At 59.4% G+C, this 21,597-nt stretch overlaps 1 protein-coding gene across 2 annotated transcripts in view; it reads left to right on the top strand.

Moving 5' to 3' along the window:
* Positions 1-21,597, top strand: part of SDK2 (sidekick cell adhesion molecule 2) — a 138,885-nt gene that overhangs the window by 107,794 nt on the left and 9,494 nt on the right. For both annotated transcript variants that reach the window (XM_040452279.1, XM_040452278.1), the window contains 8 exons: positions 804-996; positions 4,059-4,196; positions 5,757-5,918; positions 8,846-8,971; positions 12,669-12,833; positions 14,575-14,715; positions 14,987-15,125; positions 17,557-17,683. In XM_040452279.1, coding sequence (XP_040308213.1) covers positions 804-996; positions 4,059-4,196; positions 5,757-5,918; positions 8,846-8,971; positions 12,669-12,833; positions 14,575-14,715; positions 14,987-15,125; positions 17,557-17,683 — 1,191 coding nt within the window. The remainder of the gene's footprint in view (positions 1-803; positions 997-4,058; positions 4,197-5,756; positions 5,919-8,845; positions 8,972-12,668; positions 12,834-14,574; positions 14,716-14,986; positions 15,126-17,556; positions 17,684-21,597) is intronic.

The raw sequence follows: 21,597 nt of genomic DNA, 5'->3' as shown, positions 1-21,597 counted from the left end.
GCCAGGCTCAGTTCAGAATGCAGAGCTTCACTGCCCCTGAGCGCTAGCCCCGGCTGAACAGGAAGGCATTGGAAGCAACGTGGAGCACAGCAGGTAGACAGAAGCCTTCAGCGGGGCCGGGCAATGTGTCTGCTCTCCCCTCCTTATCACCTCTGCTCGTCCTCACATTGGTCCTGGGAAGTGGGGTGTCTTTAGCCCCCCTGTCCAGCCGACAAAACTCCGGCTCAGGGGAGTCACCTGGTGAAGTCACACTGTGCTCGAGTCACGCACTGGGGTTCGGCCCCAGGCCGGCCCACCTCTGCAGTGGGTGCAAACTGTCCCGCTCAGGTGAATCTCCAGGGGCCTTGTCAACCTGCAGGTGCCTGGCAGCAGGTCCAAGGGTGGGCCCGACCCTCTAACCGGCTCCCAGGTGGTGCCGGCCCGCTGGTCCTTAACACAGTACGGCTGGGGTGGAGTCTGCCTACCCTGCACTTAACCTCCCGTCTCAGGTTCCTGCGGAAGAGCATTGGCTTATTCCTCCAGTAACTATATTCTGAGGGCTGATGTGCCGTGCTAAGCCCTCAGGCCCTGCGGCGAACAGATTCGTGGAGTCTGTGCTCTCCTGGGGTTTCGTCTAGAAGAGACTGAAGTGTTAGCTGTGAGAAGGAAGGTTCTGGAAGGGCCTCTAAAACAGCTCTTAAGTGCTTTTGCACTGACTGGGTGACTCACACCCGCTGTCCGGGGCGTGTGGATGGTGTGGGCGAAAGGGGCAGGAGGAGAGGCGAATGTGTCCACCTCACTCCCACGACTGGCTGTGCCCACAGATTTATTTTTGGGAAGCTCAAGCCCAACGGCGCAACGTCACCGAGCGGGTGAAGACGCTTTTCCTGGCCGAGAACGGCGTAAAGCTCAAGAATCTGACCGGCTACACCACCTACATGGTCAGCGTGGCGGCCTTCAACGCTGCGGGAGATGGGCCTCGGAGTACCCCCACCCGGGGCCAGACCCAGCAAGCAGGTAGGGGAGAGGGGCCAGAGGGGAGGGGCGCGGGGGGGAGAGCCCACCTGGAGACGGCCTCCAGCGTGTGAGAGCACAGTCCAAAGAGAGGCCTGGGGGAGAGTGCTCAGAAGAGAGAGGCTGTCCCCAAAGAGCCTTGGAGGGAGCCCCCGATGTCCCCTGCCCTCCCCACATCTTGCAGCCTGCCAGCCCATCTCTGCCTCATGCCATGTTCTTATATGGCCCCGGCTTCGTTCGTGCTACACGTATTTCTTGGGCATTTTCTGCGGCCCCGCACTATGCTAGGTGCTTCCCGACAGTGAAGGACACTGACGAGATCCTCACCCTAAGGAGTAAGACAGATCATAAACACGTATCTAGATGATTGGCCTCGGGTGGCACTGAGCACGAGCGGCAGAAGGACGGAGACAGAGGCGGACAGGTGGCCTTGAACCGGTCTGCCTGCAGAGGCCTCTGAGGGCTGACGTCAGGGCTGAGAGTCGATGGAGAAGGGACCAGCGTGGGAAGCTCTGGAGGAGGGGTTCCGGGCATAGGAAACAACAGGTGCAAAGGCCCAGGAGGCTGGAGGGATTAGAGGAACTGACAGCCAGGTGGCATGAGAGAAAATGGCCCGTACAGGATGGTGGGGGCAGGAGGGATGCTTAGAAGGAAGCCTGGGACGGATTCTAAGTGCGCTGGGGGGTCATTGGTGGGTTTGAGCCGTTGGGCAATAGGATCTGGTTTGTGTTTTTATTTTTTTTTTTTTTAATTTTTTTTTTTTTTAACGTTTATTTATTTTTGGGACAGAGAGAGACAGAGCATGAACGGGGGAGGGGCAGAGAGAGAGGGAGGCACAGAATCGGAAACAGGCTCCAGGCTCTGAGCCATCAGCCCAGAGCCTGACGCGGGGCTCGAACTCACGGACAGTGAGATCGACCTGGCTGAAGTCGGACGCTCAACCGACTGCGCCACCCAGGCGCCCCTGGTTTGTGTTTTTAAAAGATCATCCTGACTGCTGTGCAGAAGGCAGAGTGATGGAGGGGAGGGGAGGGCGTCAGGGAGGCCAGTTAGGAGGCTGGACGGTGGGACAGGGCTGAGAAGACGGAGACGGTGAGAACCCTGCTGCCTGCACGTGCAGTGCTGGGCCTATATACAGTGTCCAAAGGCAGGTCTCGGGTCCAGAAGCCCCGGGGCGGGCGGGGCTGGTGCTACCCCCCTTTCACAGTGAGGAGGGGTGGCCTGGGAAGTGATGCTTCTTGCCCAGGAACCCCTGGCTGGTCTGTGGGGAAGCAGAGGCTCGAGGCCAGGCCAGGTGAGCTGTCCTGGGCTGTCTTCATTGCTTGGCAACCTCCTTTGCCTGTCCTTAACCTCTCTCCTTGTGGATTTGAATACAAGCCTTTTGTCCTGCCCGCCCCGCAACCGCAACCCCGTACCGCACGCCTTGAAGCATCTTTCCCAACCTGCTGCTTCCTGTGCTATAAATCACTTCTCTCTCTTTTTTTAATGTTTATTTTATTTTTGACAGAGAGAGACAGAGCATGAGCGGAGGAGAGGCAGAGAGAGGGAGACACAGAGTCCGAAGCAGGCTCCAGGCTCCGAGCCGTCAGCACAGAGCCCGACGCGGGGCTCCCACTCACGAGCTACGAGATCATGACCTGAGCCGAAGTCGGATGCTCAACCGACTGAGCCACCCAGGCGCCCCAATCACCTCTCTCTTAAAGAGGGAGCCAGGGGTGCCTGGGTGGCTCAGTGGGTTGAGCATTCCACTTCGGCTCAGGTCATGATCTCGTAGCTCGTGAGTGGGAGCCCCGCGTCGGGCTCTGTGCTGACGGCTCGGAGCCTGGAGCCTGCTTCGGACTCTGTGTCTCCCTCTCTCTCTCTGCCCCTCCCCTGCTCATGCTCTGTCTCTCTCTCTCTTAAAAGTAAATGAACATTTTTAAGACGTTAAGAAAGAGACAGAGCGCCAGACCGTGGAGTCAGTTCTTAAGTATTATCTTCTTTGAGGACAAGCTGTGGCTCCAAAGAAACCCTTTTCCTCCACTGGCTCCCAAGGGTCTGGTGTGTGCCTGTGCCTGCTTGTCCAGACCACTCTCTGTCAGTGTCGTGGGCCGGATGTGAGCCCCTGGGAGCCTGGAAGCTTCCGTCAGCAGGACAAAGTGTTCTGACCCATGTCCCTCTTGCCTAGGGGAGGCAGGAAAGGCCCCCTGAGCTGGCCTTCCTCCTTCAAAGACTGCTGGCTGGGGCTGCCTCCCGGAGCTGTTGGAGCTGGAGCGGAAGCAGGGTCCAGATTAGCTTAGGCTCGGTGGGGGGCGGCACCGGACGATAATAGCCTGGTCATCCCGCCTGGAGCCAGCTCTGCGCTTCCTTCCCTTCCTCTGTCCTCCCCATCAGAGTCCCCCGCAGGCCCCCCCCACTCCGTGTTTTCGGGGTCTTTCCAGGCTTCTCAGGCCAAGAAGGCATCTCTTCCGGATGGTTGACTTTCTGCTTCTGACAGTGTGGTCTCTCGGTGACAAGCCCTGGGGCTCCAGGGACGGGAGAAAGGCCACGCGTGGCTGCAGTGCTGGCATCTTCTTGTTCAGTGCCCACCTCAGGCTCTGAGGCCCAGACGGCCCCTGCCTTCTCCACCAGGGAAGGGGAAGCGCAAGCCCTAGGAAGCCAAGACATCACCTGGCCCCACAGCGACCCTGGAGGCGCAGCACAGCCGTGTTCTGAGCTCCCAGCCAGGGTCCGGGGCCACTTAGCAGGAAGAAACGGAGTTCTCCAACTTTACGGAAGAGAAAGTACTTTTTCTTCCCAGTTCTCGGACTCTGGTATTGGAAAGCGAGTGCCAGCAACGTCAGTGGGGGAGAGGAGGGGGTACCGATGACCTCTGATGACCGCGGGGGGGGGGGGCGCGGGGGGGTCGCGGGGGGGGGGGGGGGGGGGGGGGGGGGGGGGCGGTGACCTGAGGTCACCGCCCCCCCCCCCGCCCTCTCTCTCTTCCCGGGGTCCAGACCCAATCACCCCTGCTAGTTCCTCAGAGCCTAGCAGGGTTTTGAACGTCTGTGGGAGGAGGAAGCAAACCACTTGCTGTCTGTCTGCAGCCCCCAGTGCTCCCAGCTCGGTCAAGTTCAGCGAGCTGACCACAACCTCAGTGAACGTGTCCTGGGAGGCCCCACAGTTCCCCAACGGCATCCTGGAGGGCTACCGGCTGGTGTATGAGCCCTGCACCCCGGTGGATGGTGAGTGGGGACCCTCCCAGCGTGGCTCCCTCAACCTTCCCTTTGCAAGGGCTTGGGGTTACTGCACAGAGTTGGGTGTGGTGAGCATCTCCTCAGCTTAAAAAGGCAGAAACTGGGACCAGACCAGGGAAAGGGCATTTCCCGCGCAGCAAGTCGGGGGCAAAGCCGGGCAGCAACCTAGGAGTCCCGAGTCCCAGGAGGGAATTTGCATCTCCTTCCCCGTCCGTGGACGGAAGTGGGGAGGAAAGGGAGGGCTCCTTGTGAGAGATACAGGGTCCCACGGTGGCCAGGCAGCTGTCAGGCCTGGGAAGATGAGGGAGGCCCTGACGGTCCCTCTTGTGCCTGCTCCCCCCCAAAATTTAGGAGGTCAACCTTACTCCGGATAGGTCTTTGCCCCACGTGGGGTCAGCAACCCGTTTGAGAATCTGGTAAAAGCCTTGGGGCCTCTCCCCGGAAAGCACGAGTTTGGGGGAGTCGCTGCACCCCTGTTCCCTTGTGAACCTCAGATCAAGAACCGTGCTGTGCAAGTGTCTTCCCCTCACCCTGACCCCTGTTCACCTAGCTGTCCTTAGAGCTCCACCCCTTCCTCCGGGCCCTGGTGGGGACCCTGCCCCCCTCCCAGGCTCCCAGTCCGGGCCGTGCTAACCCTGACTGTGGACAAGAGACACTTGCCAGCTTTCTACTCCCACGCTGACGTGAGTGAGCCCGGATATCACCGCCATCTACTTAGAGAGGCAGGAAGGAGGTTGCCCCTGGTTGCCTGGGTCCGTTCCAGAGCCCAGCGAGGACTCGGGGGTGTGGCTGGCCTACCAGGTGGTGGCCTGGTGGCCGGAGGTGACCGCCTCTGGGGTCACCTCGCTCTCACCTTTCCCTGGCTACAGAGCGGGGCCAGAACAAGGGGCGGAGCCCTGGGAGGGCCGCAGTGGCCGGCAGTTCTGGGTCAGCCAAGGGAACAATGACCCTCAGTCTTCCCGGCACTGCCTGCCCGCCAGCAGCTAGTTCCTTCTGCAGAGCCGCCCTGTGTGCTGGGACACGGAGCAGGGCTGGGCCCCAGGAGGAGATGCGGTCAGGTGCAGGACCCGGGAAAGGGGCCATCTCTCCCTCGGACAGGAAGGAGAGGACAGAGGTCATGGGGACAAGATGCAGGCGGACGGGACAGGCTCTCACCACAGTGGCCTCTGCCTGGCCCACCCAGGGGGCTCAGTGTGAGCACTGGCCTTCCGGTTCCTTAGTCTGGCATCGTCTGGCCATGTGGCCAAACCGGGACTGGGTTGAGGTGTGTCCCCTCCAACTCTGGACTCAGGTGGTGTCTTTCCAGAAGCACTTTCTGAAAGGTGATCCTTGGGATTAAAGTTCTGGGCAGGTCGACGTGGGGGAGTAAACACAGCATAGGATCCATCTGGAATACGTTTCAGTTAAACAGGATGGGGGGGGGGGTCGTTTCCCAGCAGATGCCAAAGGACCCTGTGCCTGGTCAGTGGACAGATTGCACACAGCTCTTCTCCCCTGAGGCCACCACCTGCCCCCCTGCTGTCCCCACATGCTGTGCTTCCCTCCCAGGTGTCAGTAAGATTGTGACAGTGGACGTGAAGGGGAACAGCCCTCTGTGGCTGAAGGTGAAGGACCTGGCAGAGGGGATGACCTACAGGTTCCGCATCAGAGCCAAGACCTTCACCTACGGGCCGGAGATCGAAGCCAACGTCACCACGGGCCCCGGAGAAGGTAGGGGAGCACGGGGCGGACGAGGGGGGTGCTGCCCCCCACACAGCATTCGCCCCCCCAAGTCAGAAGGGGTTGTCCGGAGCCGGGCTAGATCCCAGGAGATGCAGAGACGAGGGAGATGGGGTCTAGTGGGGACAGCAGACACGTGACAGAGCCATGATCCTAGAGCGTATGGGGGTGGGGCCTAGCGGAGAAGAAGGGGGTGGTGAGGGAGACGTTTAAGGGAGGGGATTGAGAAAGACTTCGTGGGGCAATTCGGACAGACACAAGGAAATACCAACCAGTGTTTGTCGTGTTCTCAAGGCAGCTATGGCAGAGGAGAAGGGAAGGGGCTGGGTGTCCAGGTGTGAGGGACGGTGGGCCTGAGCCGGGGACACATATGTCAGAGGCCCCCAGGGTGCCTGCAGTAAGTCACATTCCTGGGCCCGGGAAATCAGAACCTCTGAGCATTCATCCCAGGAACCTGCACAGGAACCAGAGCTGAGGGTGGCTCTTTGCCCAGCGCTGTGAGGGGCACTGTGCCTGGAGGGGGGGGGGTTCCAGGCCATGGGCACGGGGGTCTGTCCTTCCTAGACAGAGGTGACAGAGGCTGGCATGGTTAGGGGAAGAAAGGAGCAAGGCAGTTGTAGGCCAGGCTGAGCACTGTGCCTGGGAGGGGAGAGCAGAGGGGCGGGGAGGGGCGGGGAGGGAAGAGTGGCTCCTTTTAAGTTTGTGACACCTCCTGAGGTTCCTTGGGCTGGGGGAATTTTTCAGGGCACCTGCTGCGGTTGAGTCTGGTTCTCCAAGATTCTTGTCCCCCATGCGAGATACACAAAAGCCACTGCCCAGCCTCTGCTCCTTCCTTCCCTGAGAAAGTGCACAGCCCATCTCAAACTTTCCCTGAAATCCCCCCTCCTTTTGCTCCTCCCCCTTCCTCCCTCTGTGTTCCCCCTCTCCCCGCCCCCGCTCCCTGCCCAGCTCAGCCTGGGAACCTCTGGGAGGCAAGCTGGGCCTCGAGGTGGATTCCTGCCTTCGCCTCTCACCTGGCAGGCAGGCGTGTCTTCTCGTGCTGGGTTGGCCTGGCCCCTCTTCATTTTCTCTTTGTGGGCACTTGTGGTTCCCCGCCTCTTGTTCTGCAGAGAAGCCGCCTGGCTCCTGCCCGCCTTTGGAACAAGGCCTGCGGGCGGCCGGAAGCCGCCCCCTCTGCCCTTCACCTGCCCCCGGCCCCTCTTGTGCCTCTTGTGCCGTCTCTTCACCTGAGCCAACTTCCCTGGGAAACAAAAGCAGGAAGAGAGCTGGCAGGGACAAAGGGAGGCGGAGCAGCGGGGACAGGAGAGGGCTGAAGGACACACTGTTCTAACCTAAGGCTCTCAGGCAGGGGTGGGGAGGGGGAGGCGGGAAGTTTGGAGGAGGCGGTGGGCGTCCCTCTGAAGCCGAGCTGAGCTGCACCCGGCGAGTGTGGGCGAGGAAGGGTCCGCAGGGACAGGACATGCCTCCAAGCATCCTTTTCCCTCCAGGCCAGGCAGTGGCTGGAAGTGCTGGAAGCTTCTGGTACAAGAGGTTAAGGACAGCTCTCCTTCTCTCAGCCTTGAGTTCTGTCCTGTGCAGAATGAGAACTCGGGGTCCTGAGAGCCCCACCCCACCTTTCACAGCCCCCCTTGGGCTGTGTCCCACACCCCCTGACCCCTCAGCCGCCTTTGCCCTGTGCTGTGGGCAGGATGCACGTCGCGGGGGAAGAAGGAAGGGAGGGACGGAGGGATGGAGGGACGGAGGGACGGAGGGAGGGAGGGAGGGAGGAAGGAAGGAAGGAAGGAAGGAAGGAAGGAAGGAAGGAAGGAAGGAGGTGAGGCCCTCTGAGGTCAAGGGCTGGGCCATGGGCCGTACCCCTGGCCTGCTGTCCAGATCCCTTGGGTCTGGAGGATCTTCAGTCCGGAGCTGGACTCCAGGCTTCTTCTCTGTGGGCATCCGCAGGAGACACTCGGCCAAGCGGTCACCCACCCACTCACTAACCAACTTGCTCCCCCTGCCCCACAATTGCGTAGAAAGCACCAACTGTGTCCCCAGCTCTGGGAAGACAAGGCTCCAGGTCTCGTGAGGAACAGACATGGAGGGGACAGCACACAAGGTCAGGGCTCCGGGGGCAGTGAGAGCCCAGGGGACTGGCCTGAATGGCAGGGCACCCTCAGAGAGGACAGGCTCGGGACCCTCGATAGGTAGGATTGGCTCACTATTCTTACTTCAGAAGTAAAGTCTCTCCTGCTTCGACTCCTGGGGCCAGTGCCCCGGTGGCTGATGTGACAGGCTGCCATCCTGATGTACCTGCCACCCCAGGACAGCCAGCAACAGAGCCCACTTCTTCCTCCTCCAGCGGTCCCAGCCTCTGCTGTGGCCTGGCCTGGGTGCAAATGCTCCGGGGCGGGGGGGATTTCAGGCAGGAAGTAGGGAGGACATTGCCATGATAGGCAAGGAGACGAGACGTCAGGAAGCCCTTGAGCCCCCAAAACCCAACCCTCATTTGCCAAAGGCCTGCTACATCATCACACTCGCCTCTGCTGTCCCCCCAGGACACATCCCTTCAAGCCTTACATTCCAAAAGGGCCTTACAGATGAGGAAACTGAGGCACCAGAGGGCTATGTGAATTGACCCACGTCCCCCATGTAATGAGCTCTGGGGCTGGAACAAGGAGCCCAGTCCTCCTGACTCTGCTCCAGGGATCTTTCTGGCATTACCCTATATACCTCTCCTGCCCTAGAAATCGGAACGTGGGGGTGTGGGTGACCCAGAGAACGTAGTTGCGTCGGGCAGGCCCGGCCTGCCTCCTTGGGCACTTGCAGGGTTTCTAGAGACTCCGCCCGGCTTGGTTTCGCTGCCCAGCCCCGCCTCCTAGAGCACAGGGAGGAGGAGCTGGGTGCCACGCCTCCTCCTGCTCACCCTATGCTGTTTGCAGGTGCCCCGGGGCCACCTGGAGTGCCCATCATCGTGCGGTACAGCTCCGCCATCGCCATCCACTGGTCCAGCGGAGACCCCGGCAAAGGGCCCATCACCCGCTACGTCATAGAGGCCAGGCCATCAGGTACACCCTGCCTCCCTCCGGAGCAGATCCCAGGCCTCGCTTTCTCCTCCTCCCAGAACCCCTCCCCCTGGCGCACGTGCGTCCTCCTGAGAAGACACTTAGGCCGCTCCGGGTGAAGCTAGAGGTGGCCTGGGGCGAGTGGGAAACGGAGACTTGCGCGCTCAAGTCAGGGACACCCAGGGGCCCCCTGGAGAACAGCACTTAGGGCCGGGTAAGGACCGACTCAAGAAGCCAGAGGAGCAAAGCATCTGGTCCCCTCCCCCGCCTCGGTTAAACGCCGCCGAGTCTTACATGAGACCCTGCTGACCAGTGGCCCGTACGGAGGCCGGCTGTCCCCCGGGGGCCCTGGCTGCCTCCTTAAGGTCTGTCTCTGCCATCCTGAGTATCTCAGCAACTCCTGTAACCGTACCGACCCCTCCTGTCAAGCCTGAAACCGAATCACAAGAACTTCCAGAGCCATCAGGAGACCAGCGACTGAGAGGTCGGTCCAGGGGTCCGTTCTCAGCATTCTTGTTTTACAGTCACCGAAACACCTGCTTTTCCCGGCTCCCGTTACCCACCGGAGCCCTCGGCCGCCGCCAGCTCTGTCCGTTGCTAGGTTTCCACTAATCGCAGGTGCCAGTGCCAGCGAAGAGCTGGAGGCTTGTTCGGGGTCCGCGGATTAGCCGGTTGAAGTTAAGAAAGGAAAACACGACTGTGCGGCTCCAGCATGAATAGCAAATAATCATCGTCACGGGAGGCAGTCAGGCATATTGGGGCTAATACTTCTAATGGGAGCATCGCAACATCCCAGTGACAAACTTAATCCCGTGGGTAGCTGAGCGCTAATCATCTCAGTAGCAAATAGTTAATGCCAGCACCTCCTCGTTGCCCTAATCTTATGCTAATAATTGCAGTGGCAGAGAGCTATCACATCTAAGCAACTCAGATCCAACGTGTAGCTGGAAGATGTGTGCGAGGTTGGCTGTCTCCCCACCCCAGATGGTCCCTCCCCTGCCCTCCAGTGCCGGCTGCTGAGTTGGCCAGGAATCCGCCGTGTGCTTCTCCCGACCAGGCCCGTGCCTATGTTTTCCATCCAAGTTAGCCAGCCGGCATGCCAGGCTATGGAATGTTGGCTCCAGACTTCCGCCCTGCTCATTTTCCAACGTTCCCTGGGTGGTCCAGCGTGGGACCCGGTGTTTCGGGGTTGGGGGCTGTGCCTTGGTGCACACAGGTGGGATCAAGGCGGCAGCCCTGAAGGGTCGGGACTGGGAGCCAAACCCAGGAGCTCTGACAGAGGTCGAAGGCTGCGAGGAAAGAGTGCGGGTGGAGGGCAAGGGGAAAACCCTGCCTCCCCCTGTGGCTGCCGGAGAGCATCCCCCACCTCCGCACCCCTACCTCCCCACACGTCCTCCTGATCTCCAGGGTGGAATTGCGCCGCATTGCTGGACAGAATCAGCCAACCGTGCCTGCTTTCTGCAAACCCAGAACAGCCAGGCACCGCAAAGCAGGGAGGGACGCACTCAACGTGTCTGGCCCGTAGGACCCACCGTGCGCATCAGCCTACTCCCAGGGCTGGAGGCCCCGTTGCCCGGCCCCACCGTTTGTTTCTGTGCAGAGTGGAACAAGGTGGGTCACACAGCAGGTGGGAGGCCCCCAGCCTCTGCGGGGCAGTGGGGTCCTGGACGAGCCCACCCAGCCAACACTGAATCAGCTGCAGGTCTCTAACGGCAGCATCCGGGATACCCGGAGGGTGTTCAGTACCCAGAGGAGTCCGACAGCCCTAGGCCGAAACACCGGCTCTGCCACTTAGGGCAGCCTGACCTTGGGAAGATGGGTTCCGCCCTCTCCCAGCCTCGGTTGCTTCATCTGTAACCTGGGGACGATGGTTCTTCCTTCTCCCCGCCATTGCCATGGGTCTGAAAAGTAATGCCCTTAGAACCACGATGCTTGACGGATGAGAAATGAATGTCGCTGCCCAATGTCGTGACCATCGTCATGATGGTCACCGTGACTGGTATTGAAGGTGAACGAGAGAATTCAAGGTCATGGGAGGAGAGGGGACTTGCACCCTGATACTCGGATCTCGAGGCATGCAGTACTGAAATGGGGGCCCCTGACGCTATGAAAAGGTTGGGGAAGAAGGTTTGTGCTCAGTTATCCAGCCGGCTCTTAGAGGATGCGGGTGCTGGGCACTGGGCTGCAGAGACAAATCAGGTGTGGTCCTTGCCCTGGAGGGACTGCTTAGCCTTAGCAGGAGAGAGCCGCCGTGTGTGTGTGAGGCAGACGCCCAGAACAAATAAGGAAGATGGGAAATGAGGCCACGCTCAGGACCCCAAGCCTTTGTGAGGACAGCAGGACGCAGACGGGGCCTCACGGCTGCCTCTGAGTTGGAGGGATCTGGACGGGTAGGACCGGAAGGCAGCTTCGGAAAGTGCCAGCACATCCTTGGTCCACAGTTCAGCGGCGACGATGGGGGTGACGGTACCTCCACTAGAGTTCCTGACGTGGGTGGATCTGTAACACGTTTGGTGAAGGAAAGAGACTCCGCCAGCCCCTGCAAGGGCCAGGCTGGAAGTAGGGGGTAGCCTATGGACCCGACAGGCGGCTCTTCCCAGAGGAGCCCAGAACCGGCGAGGAGGAACGGCGCCTCACTGAGGGGTCAGGCCGGAGCTGGGAGGCTCGTGCGAGCAGGAGGCAGGTGGGAGCTCGTCCAGGGCTGCCAGGCCACAGAATGGAGGACCTAGGAGCTCAACCCGCCACAGACCGCTGGACCCTGTGAAAAGGGTGGTCGGACAGTCTGGTCACCAAGTCGGCCCTGTCCCGGCACAGGCAGGACTCGCTGACTCTCCGGATGCCGTTCCAGCCACGTCGGCCCTGCGTGGAGCCTCTGGCCGGGCCCCCTTCCCAGCCTGCCCGTCAGTGTGCCTACACTTCTCCTGGGCGGGCAGCACGCTCACTGCTCCTTTTGAATGCGGTGGAAACGAATTAGGTCCCAAGGGGGCAAGACCCAGAGAGCCACGGACAAGGGGGCAGGTCCGAAAAGAAAATCAGGAGCTCAAAGGGTGGGGTGGTTGGAGACAACATGGGTGGAGAACAGGTGGAGAGCCCCTCGAAGCTTCTCTGGGGTCTCTCTCAGATCTCTTCTCCTTGGCAAGGAGGCAGCCTAGGATGGGTCCCATCCCCCGCCGCAACTTGACCAAACCCTCACGGGCGAGCCCCACCCCTCCTCCAGCTCTTTTAAGAAGTCTCTTCTTTTTGTCTGACGCCACTACTGTGTATATTTTGAATAGGAAGTGGGGGGGGGGGCAGTGGGAGTCAGAAAAATAGAGGCCCGGTTAAGGAAAGGAGGGTACACCCACGTGATAAAAGCTTAGGCAGCCACTTAAAATCACATTGACCAGCACTTTTTAGGGACACGGAAAACGGGTACGTTGAATTATTCTGCACAAGGGCTAAGATGCTGAGTCTCTTCCTGTGGCTGGGGGTATTGGGTTGCTTGTGACAATATTTTCTGCGTACCACACATTTTTTTAATGTTTTACAGATATTTTAATAAAGGGAACAAAGGGTCAGAGACTCCAAAAAGGCATCTTGGTCAAAACATCTGCTGGGATTGTGTTGAGGGGACAGACCAGACAGGTTCTGCTCTCAGGGGAACAGGTGGGATGGGAGGGGCTCTCCCTCATAGGGCGCCTCCCTCCCGATGTTCTTGCAGATGAGGGGCTATGGGACATCCTCATCAAAGACATCCCCAAGGAGGTGACCTCCTACACGTTCAGCATGGACATCCTGAAGCCGGGCGTGAGCTATGACTTCCGGGTCATCGCCGTCAACGACTACGGCTTCGGCACCCCCAGCAGCCCCTCCCAGTCTGTGCCAGGTACTGCCTGTGGGCACCGCATGGAATAGCCTTGTGGCAGAGACTGGTGCCGGGCAAAGAAGACAGAGGCAGGCAGCATAACACCAGCAGCATTGGGGTGGGAGCTAAAAGGCATTGTCTTCTCAATTCTCCAAGGCAGGGAGCCTGGGCCAGGGCCTGAGTTAGTTTTGAGATTCACAGGAAGCTGGGGCGGTGCGTCTTTGGGGTTCCTTTACAAAGACTCCAGAAGCCCTGGGCAGGAAGCTCAGTGGGGCTTGTGGACAAATCAGTGGACCCAAGATGAGAGCTTCCGTGAGCTCATCACCCAGGAGATTCACCCAGGCCATCAACTGTGTGTTTCCATGGAAGCCGCCCCCAAAAACAGAGTCAGCAGCCTGGGGAGCAGTGCCCAGAGCTGGGGGGATAGGACTCCTATCCCTCCCCCTTTCCCTCTCATCTTCCCATCCAACATGTCTCAGAGGACTCACAGAGGACTCTAATGCCAAAACCCATGACCCCAAATCCAGTCACTAACCAAGTTTTAATATCAGGGCCCCTTCTCTCAAGGCAGAAATATAGCTCAAAATTTTCATCCACTGGGTGAGTCTCAGAAACCCGGCTGCCTCCCTCCTCCCACATACATTCTCCCTTGTCGGGTTGATAGAACCAGATCATGGGAAATAGTAGAGTGAGCCCCTCATCAGGCAGCCCCCGGATCAGAAGTGGTTGGGTGCAAAAAAGCATGGTAGTGAGAGGGGCACCTGGGTGGCTCAGTCGGTTAAGCGTCCCACTTCAGCTCAGGGCATGATCTCGTGGCTTGTGAGTTAGAGCCCTGCATCAGGCTCTGTGCTGACAGCTCAGAGCCTGGAGCCTGCTTCGAACTCTGTCTCTCTCTCTCTCTCTCTCTCTCTCTCTCTCTCTGCCCCTCCCCCACTCATGCCCGCATGCTCGCGCGCGCGCGCTCTCTCTCTCTCTCTCTCTCTCAAAAATATATAAACATAAAAAAAAAAGAAAAAGGCATGATACTGGGGGCTTTGAAAGAAGCAGAGCCCTGGCTGGAGGAAGCATTCTAAAGACCCACTCACGTCCACCTTCCTGGTTCTCCCCTACTTTCTGCCACCAGAGAAAGATTGAGCCCTGCCCCCAGGGAGAAGCTCTCATAGGCCTACCACAGGCCGGACAGCTACTTTTCCAATACAGAGCTGGGTCTGCCTGCCAAGGTAGCCCTTAGGCCGTAGGTGGCAAGAGTAGGAGTGGGGGAAAGGAAAAGAAAAATGAAAACTAGCAAGTGTATGGCCATTTCTCTCTCCTGTGTCCTCAGAAGACATCACTAATCAATCCCAGCACTCTCCCCCAGTGAGTCCAGAAACAAGCACATGACCGCTTTCCCCTCCTGTGTCCTCAGCAGACATCACTAATCAATCCCAGCACTCTCTCCCAGTGAGTCCAGAAGCAACTACATGGCTGCTTCCCCTCCTGTGTCCTCAGCAGACATCACTAATCAATACCAACATGAGCACTCACTCCCAGTGAGTCCAGAAGCACCTCAGAACTAAAAGCATCCTTTGACCAACAACAGAAGAGAGCGGGTACCTGAGCTAAAACTGTCCCTGTCGACCGTGTCTTAGGGTCTCCCCCATGGAGATGGCATGCACCCGGCCTACTGAGAGCCAGGTGGTGGGGTCCCGGCTGGAGCGGGAGGTTTGTAGGCAGGAGGGGGCTGAGCGCCCTGGACTTAACCCCCCCCCCATCCGTGTCCCAGCTCAGAAAGCCAACCCGTTCTACGAGGAGTGGTGGTTCCTGGTGGTCATTGCCCTCGTCGGCCTCATCTTCATCCTGCTGCTGGTATTCGTGCTCATCATCCGGGGCCAGAGCAAGAAGTATGCCAAGAAGACCGACTCTGGTGAGCTGGCACCAAGCCCCGCCGGCTGGACGGGACTCCCGTGGGCCTGCCTCCCCTTGTGGCAAGGTTGAGGGGGCTGGGCGTTCTCTCTCTCCTAGGGATGCACCTGCTCTGATGGGCGGGGCGGCCTGGGGCCCCTGCACGCAGTCTCCGTGGTATGGTTTAGTCTTCCCTCTGACAAGAGAGCCAGGCGGGAGAGGGGAGGCCACCGGTCTAAAGGGACGGCCCGAGTGACTGGATGCTGTCTCCCCCGCCCCCACTGCCCACCCAGGGAACAATGCCAAGTCTGGTGCCCTGGGCCACGGGGAGATGATGAGCTTGGATGAAAGCAGTTTCCCCGCCCTGGAACTCAACAACCGGAGGCTCTCCGTCAAGAACTCCTTCTGCCGGAAGAACGGCCTGTACACCAGGTAAAGGGATCTCTGCGTGGGGAGTCGGGGGGTGGCCGGAGGATGGAGGTTTGGGGGCCCGCGGTGCCCGGGGTGTGGAGGACTCTTGGGGAGGGCACAGGGCACGCAGGGCCCACTGGGCCTCCCTGTCCCGGAAACGGCATTCACGCTCAGGGGCCGGGAATGGTCAGCCGGGCCCGGGAGGCACATCCGGGATCTGGGGGCCAGAACTAGTATGAGAGCGCAGTGGGGGAAACGCCACAAGGAGGTGGCGACAAAGCGTTTCTGCCAATGCCAGCGAAATGCAAAGGGCTTGTACAGCTTCGCAAGCCAGCCCCCTGCTGTTTGGAGCCAGCTGCTCCTGGCGGCGGGTCCGGAAGCCATGAGCGCTACTTTGCCCCAACAGTGAGGGGGACGCAGCACAGGTAGGTCTAGGCGGGCACACCTGAGCGGGAGGTACCGGGAGGCCCCTCGGTATTGCTCACGCCTTGCCCATCTCCTCCCAATTCTGGGAAGAAAGGGCACTCAGGGTGTGGACACCCTCTCCCCTGGTCCTTGCGCCTGCATCTTCTAGAACAATTTTCTCCTACTTACCCCACAAGTCCACGCTCCCAACATCGCCCTCAAAGGGCGGCATCTGAGAACAGCCAACCAGGAAAGGTCCAGGCTGGCGGTGCGCCCGGTTCCTGTTTCCTCCTGAATTCTCTCCAACCCTGGGTCCCCCTCCCCCCACCCCACTCCCCGTGGCAGGCTGGGCTGTGCACCTCCAAGGGCAAGGGCAGCTGCCGGGGCCCACCGGACCCTCACCTGATGTGATCTGGCCGTTTTATGCCCCCGGGAGCTCAGGAGAGATTGGGGGGCTGCGGCCCAGGAGCGCCTGTCTCTGGCCTCGGCCCTCTTAACATTCCCAGCCCGTCGGAGGTGCACGCCGGCCAGGCGCGCAGCTCACAAAGCTTCCCTCTGTCTGGTCCTGGAGGAAAGAGGCCATGTGTGTGTTCCTCGGGAGGACAGAGGGAGGGGCACGCAGGCCGGCGGGCCCGGCTCTCATCCCCCGCCAGATCTAGCTTTGCAAAGAAAGAGCCATTTGAGGCCGAGGTGGTGGGCCCGGCCTGTCCACCGCAGCCCCGCCAGGCTGGCTCCGGGGCTCTGCCACATGGAACAAGGGGGCGTTTCACAGACGGCCTGGCCTCGCCTGCTTCTCACGCCCCCAGAGTACACACACCGCGGCCCCTGCGTGCCCCCTACACTGCTGTGTGTACACAGAAGTCCTGTTTGCATCAAACCAGCCTCGGGCTCTGGGAGTCTGACCCAGCCCTGGTGACACTGTCGGCCCCCCCAACCTGCCTCCGCTCACCCTACTTGCGGCCAAGATCGTGTTAGCCCGGCACCCCGTTTCCTACCCCCTCCCGAAGTCACATGTTTGCCCATCTCGTCTACGTGAGACTGCAGCCAGTGCTGTTACTGTTTTATTTGCAAGTAGTTAAGGAGGCAGCTCCGTTGTTTGGAATAAAATCAGTGCAGATTTAGCACGAGAGGTTGGAGGTGGCAGGGAGGTTGCTTGTGACTTGTTCCCAGGCCGCGGGATTGTTCTCAGAAGAGCATTTCTGCAGCAAGGGCACTGCCGGCCCCTGGGGGGGAGCAGCTGGCGTTCAGAGCCACAGTTCCAGAACACCTGGGCAGATCTCGGGGTGAGACCACCCCCACTCCAAGGCCCTGAGGAAGCACAAACAGGGCAGCCACGAACGACCCCAGCCACCTGCTCGGCGCCCGGCCCACCGCCCTCACCCCCAGCTCAGCGGGCTCAGGAAAGCACAGCCCTTGCCTCCAGCCTCTGGGCGCCCATGGCGGGCGGGCTGCTCGGTGCCTCGTGCTGCGTGTTCGAACAGGTGAGGTAGAGCCAGGCCTCTAACTCAGCGGGCAGCGCACTTTCTCGAAGGCTGATTGTCAAAGGTGGAGCAGGACTTGGCGCCCGGAATTCATTTCTGGTCTCTGAGCAGATCTGGAGGGAAAAGGCCGTGGTTTCCCTTTTTCTCCTGACCCTTGGCGTGAACCCTCTGAAGCTCCCTTGGTGAGCTCAAGAGTGACGCGGGGAGCTGGTCTGCACAGGCACGCCGGCCTCACCTGGGATTCCGACTCGGGGGTCTCAGGGGGCTCTGCCGAGTGATCCCAGTGCCCTGAGGCCTTGAAACCACAAGCGGAGGATCGAGTGGGGTGCTGCCCCTCCCCGTTTCCCTGAAGCTGGCTCAGGAGGTTGGTTCCAACTGAGCCTCTCCCGCCCCTGGAGGGGCCCCCAGCCCAAGGCTCCGCTGTCCGAGGAGCAGACACAGAGAGCAACAGCGCAGGACAGACCCGTCGAGGGCTCCTGCCCTTCCCGGCCCCGCCATGGCCTCTCCAGCCACAGCGGCAGCTCTGGGAAAGGCTGGCTCTCAGCGTCCCTTCCACTCCCTCTTAGATCTCCTCCCCGGCCCAGCCCGGGCAGCCTCCACTACTCCGACGAGGACGTGACCAAGTACAACGACCTCATCCCGGCAGAGAGCAGCAGCCTGACCGAGAAGCCCTCAGAAATCTCCGACTCTCAGGTGAGGGGCAGGGGGGCCAGGCAGCCCAGAGAGGGGAGTGGAGCGGCCCCTTCTGAGAGTGTGGCCCGTCACAGGGGCCTCCTTTCCTCCTTTCCTTTCTGGAGCCGCAAAGACGGAGGAGGGGTCGTATGTGAACCAGCCGTCACCTCCCAAGCTCTGCTCAGAGTTTGCTCCAGGGCTGACGGGGCCCTATAACCTTGACTAGATGTGAGACCCTACCCCCCCCCACACACCCCGCCAAGAACACAGTCCTCTAGAGTTTCCAGCATCTCCCCACGTGCTCTGGCCTGCAAAGGATCTCGTGGAAGCAAGGGGAAGGAGCCCTGCATTGCCAGAGCCTGGAGAATGGCTGAATGTAGCTAGTTAGGGTTAGAATGAGCTCGAGAAACTGAGGGCCAGAAGCTCTGGAGCCCCGAGGCTGGGAAGCAGTACAGATTAGTGAGGCCTTAGGCTTTGGAGATTCAGACCTGAGTTTCCATCCTGACTCTGCTGCCCACCAGCCCGGGCATCCTGGGTTTGGTAGGTAACCTCTTTGGGCCTCAGTTTCTCCATCTGTTCTACAGGCAGGGATGCTAACGGGCGCTGTCATGGGGCTGTGGGACTGCTGAGGTTAAGGCACAGAGAAGCTTAGCACAGCGCACATGGCAACTGTTCGATAAATGTCAGCTTTTATGTGAAGAAGGACACGGTGCCTCTGGGAGAGACACAGAGCTTGAGAGAGGCTGCCATTAGGTGGGCCACATGGGGACACTGTCCCAGACTATGGGGACAGGGGGGTTGAGTGCATTCCAGTGAAGTTATGTCATGGCCTCCCACCCAGCCCTCTTGGCCTCGGCCAAGCCTGGTGGTTGCCCAGGGAGGGGCCAAGAAAGGCCACTGCATCCCACACCCTAGACCTTTATGCCCAGTCCTGGGAGAGGCTGAGGAAGAAGAGATGCCAGCAGGGAACAAGGCTGTCGGCCGGGTAGGTGGTGCCACCATGCCCGGGTTCCGGTTGTGGGCCCAGTAGACCAAGGGCCTCTGGCTCACTGCTGTTTTGTTCAGCTCCAGGGTTACTGATGGGCTTGGCAGAGCAAACAAGGCTGGAGCTAACACCCCAGCTCTGAGCTGGCAGGGACAGAGACCCCAACTTAGCCTGGCTGACAGAGGAACTCACACAATTCAGGTTATGGCGTCTTGTTACAAGTATTTAACTCTCTGCGGCCATATGCATCCTGGGACTTGTGAGGCCACGCTTCACTCAAGCATGATTCTTCTTTCTTTCTCCCCAAAATGGCAATGGGCATTTAGGCTCTAGGCACTCAAGGTAAAATTCAAAAAAATACAGCCCGTGAGGCTCTAACAGAAGGCCCCTTAAGCCACACTCCTGTCTCTGGAGAGCAAAGGCGGTGGCCAGCAGGGGGGACTCTCCTTCCTGCTTTGATCAGCCTCCTTCGTCCTTCTATAGAGGGCATCATTCATGCACACTCATTGGCTGGGCACTGACCTTTCAGGGAGGGAGCCCTCTGAGTGCAAAAGACATTGCCCAGATGTCTTCAGATGGCCCGGGGCCATCTCCTCAAGAGTCGGGAGGAGCCTCCCCCAGAATGCGGAGCTGGTCCCTAAGACCAGCCACCCACCCCCACCTCGAAGGAGTTGCTGAGAGAAGAAACCTCATCCGAAGACCATCCTACTTCCGTCACGCCCACTCAAGGCGGGCAGAGTCCCTAGACTCCCCCACTTTGCCACTGGTGTCTTTTGTTCGACACAAGCCCACCGCCTGAATGCACTTTCCATAGCCATCTGGAACCAGTCACCTTCAGGGAGCACGTGCCCTGGAGAGGGGAGGCCTCCCGGTTCCAGAAGCCAGTTGTCACAGCAGAACACCCACGTTCCCTTTCAGGGGCAGCAGCGGACCACAGCCTGGGCCTAGAGCTCCGCCTGTGGTCTTTAGGGTGGTTTGGGGTTTGATCTGGAGCTCAGCAGGGTCGAGTTGAGTTTACTTATTCTGAAAGCAAAGTTCCATAGAGTCAGGGACTTGTGACCGTCCTGAGGTCTATTACCTCCCCGGTGCCCTTCTTGGCACATGGTGCATGGGCACTCTGCACACTGGTGTCAGGCATGCAAGGGTCATTGGAGAAGCTGGCCAAGCTAGTCCAGACCTAGTAGGCTAGCAAGAGAGAGACGCAAAGGTTCACAGTTGTAAAGCTGTTCCTTTTAGACCAAGGCCAGAAGCACACATTCAGAGCGATCCTTCAGAGTGACACTGATGGCCATGGCTACACCGCCTGGGGCTGCACCCATCATCCCATGTGCCTCACCACTTTGTAATCACAGCGAGCCTCCGAGCGGCCTTTGTGTCATCTTTTTTGTCCAGATGGGGAAACTGAGGCTCACAGAGCTCCGCTGAGTTGGCTCAGGCCCCACAGCCAGAAGGTGCAAACCCAGGATCCCAGCGCCCGAGTCACAGAGGCAGACCTTGCACACGGGCCTTCTGACACAGAGCCCAGCTTGGCCCCCTGGCCCTACCCTGTCCCAAAGCTGGTGATATCACCCTTGTGGCAGACCCCCCTGGAAGGGCCTTCAGAACCAGCTGATGAGACACTCTTGAGAACAAATAACTGTGGATTTTCTTTAAACACAAACAACAACTCAAGCCTGTCTTCAAAGGTTCAGAGGTGCCAGGATCAGGAGGCCCCTGGGACTATTCAGCCATCAGTCGCTCACATCCCCCAGGCCCAGGGCGCCAGGACCGTTACGTGGGCCATTGTCAAAATGTTGAATTGTTTCCATACCTGTTGGGAAAGAGCCACCACCCTGAGCCCCTACGTGTCACCGAGAGAACCCCAAGCAGACTGCTGTGTGACTCTGCCCCTACAGGCTCAGCAAACAGAGGACAGGGCCCTGCTTCAGCCAGAGGCCTTGCCTGGTTGCCTCCGGGGTCACATCAAACTTTGTGTCTTAACAGCTAAGGAGGCCTGATGTCCACCCCCCACCAGGGCGTAGAGGGCGACCCCGGGGGGGTGTGGCAGGGGGCACACACTGACTTCTCAACACTCAGTTCTTGAGCCTGTACTCCAGGGACAGAGAGGTGATGGAGACATGACCCTGCCTCCAAGGAGCTGCTCGTGGGCCGGAGGGGACAGACATGGACACAGAGTGGCTGGTCTCCCTCTGATGCCCTTGCTGAAAACATAAATAAGCAGATCTGATTACTACCCGCTCGCCTCTGTGAGATGCGGCTCAAGTACGAGCCGGTGTCTGCTGTGCAGAGCATCAGCCACCGCGACTTGCAATTTGGGGCTTCAGGCGGGTGCTCCCCAGTCCGCCCGCAGGGGATGGCTTCTGGAGGGGCATCCTTGAGGGTCAGCAGGCACATGGGCCCCCCCGGCCCCGTTTCAACTGCTCTGGAGAATGAGGCCCTGACTTTTTGAAGTATACCCTTCCCCCTGCATCCTCTGAGAGTGACTTTTCCATATGCTGCCTGGTTTCTATTCCAAGTCAGACCACCCAAAAGTGACAACCCAAAATTGGCAGAAATCTGCCCGGCCCTCTCCCTGTGATAGGGTAATAAACAAAAGTCCGCGTTGCTTATAAACAAACGCGCATGACAAGATGTTAAGAAGTGGTTTAACGGGGCTGTGGGAAGACTGGGGCTGGGAGGGCTGTCCCCAGAGGGGTGTTGATGAAGGGGCTTCCAGGCTGGGGGTGGGAGGTGGGGGTGCAGGAAACAAAGGCTGAGGTTTGAAATCCCATAGCTTGTTTGATATAACTTCTGAAAACAAAGCATGGCTGCATTGCAACGTCATTTTCAAAATAAGAGCCCAAGTATGGGAGAAAAATTATATAGCACACAAGTAAATCTCAATGGAAAAGGAGTTCTCGGCCCAGGGCACGCCTCTTCTAATAAATACTCAGTCTTTGTGACTTCCTGG

The sequence above is a fragment of the Herpailurus yagouaroundi genome, unplaced genomic scaffold (assembly GCF_014898765.1).
Source record: "Herpailurus yagouaroundi ecotype Mexico unplaced genomic scaffold, PumYag 206, whole genome shotgun sequence".
NCBI lineage: Eukaryota > Metazoa > Chordata > Mammalia > Carnivora > Felidae > Herpailurus > Herpailurus yagouaroundi.
Note: the sequence above shows the minus strand (reverse complement) of the source record. Positions and strands in the feature narration are given on the sequence as shown.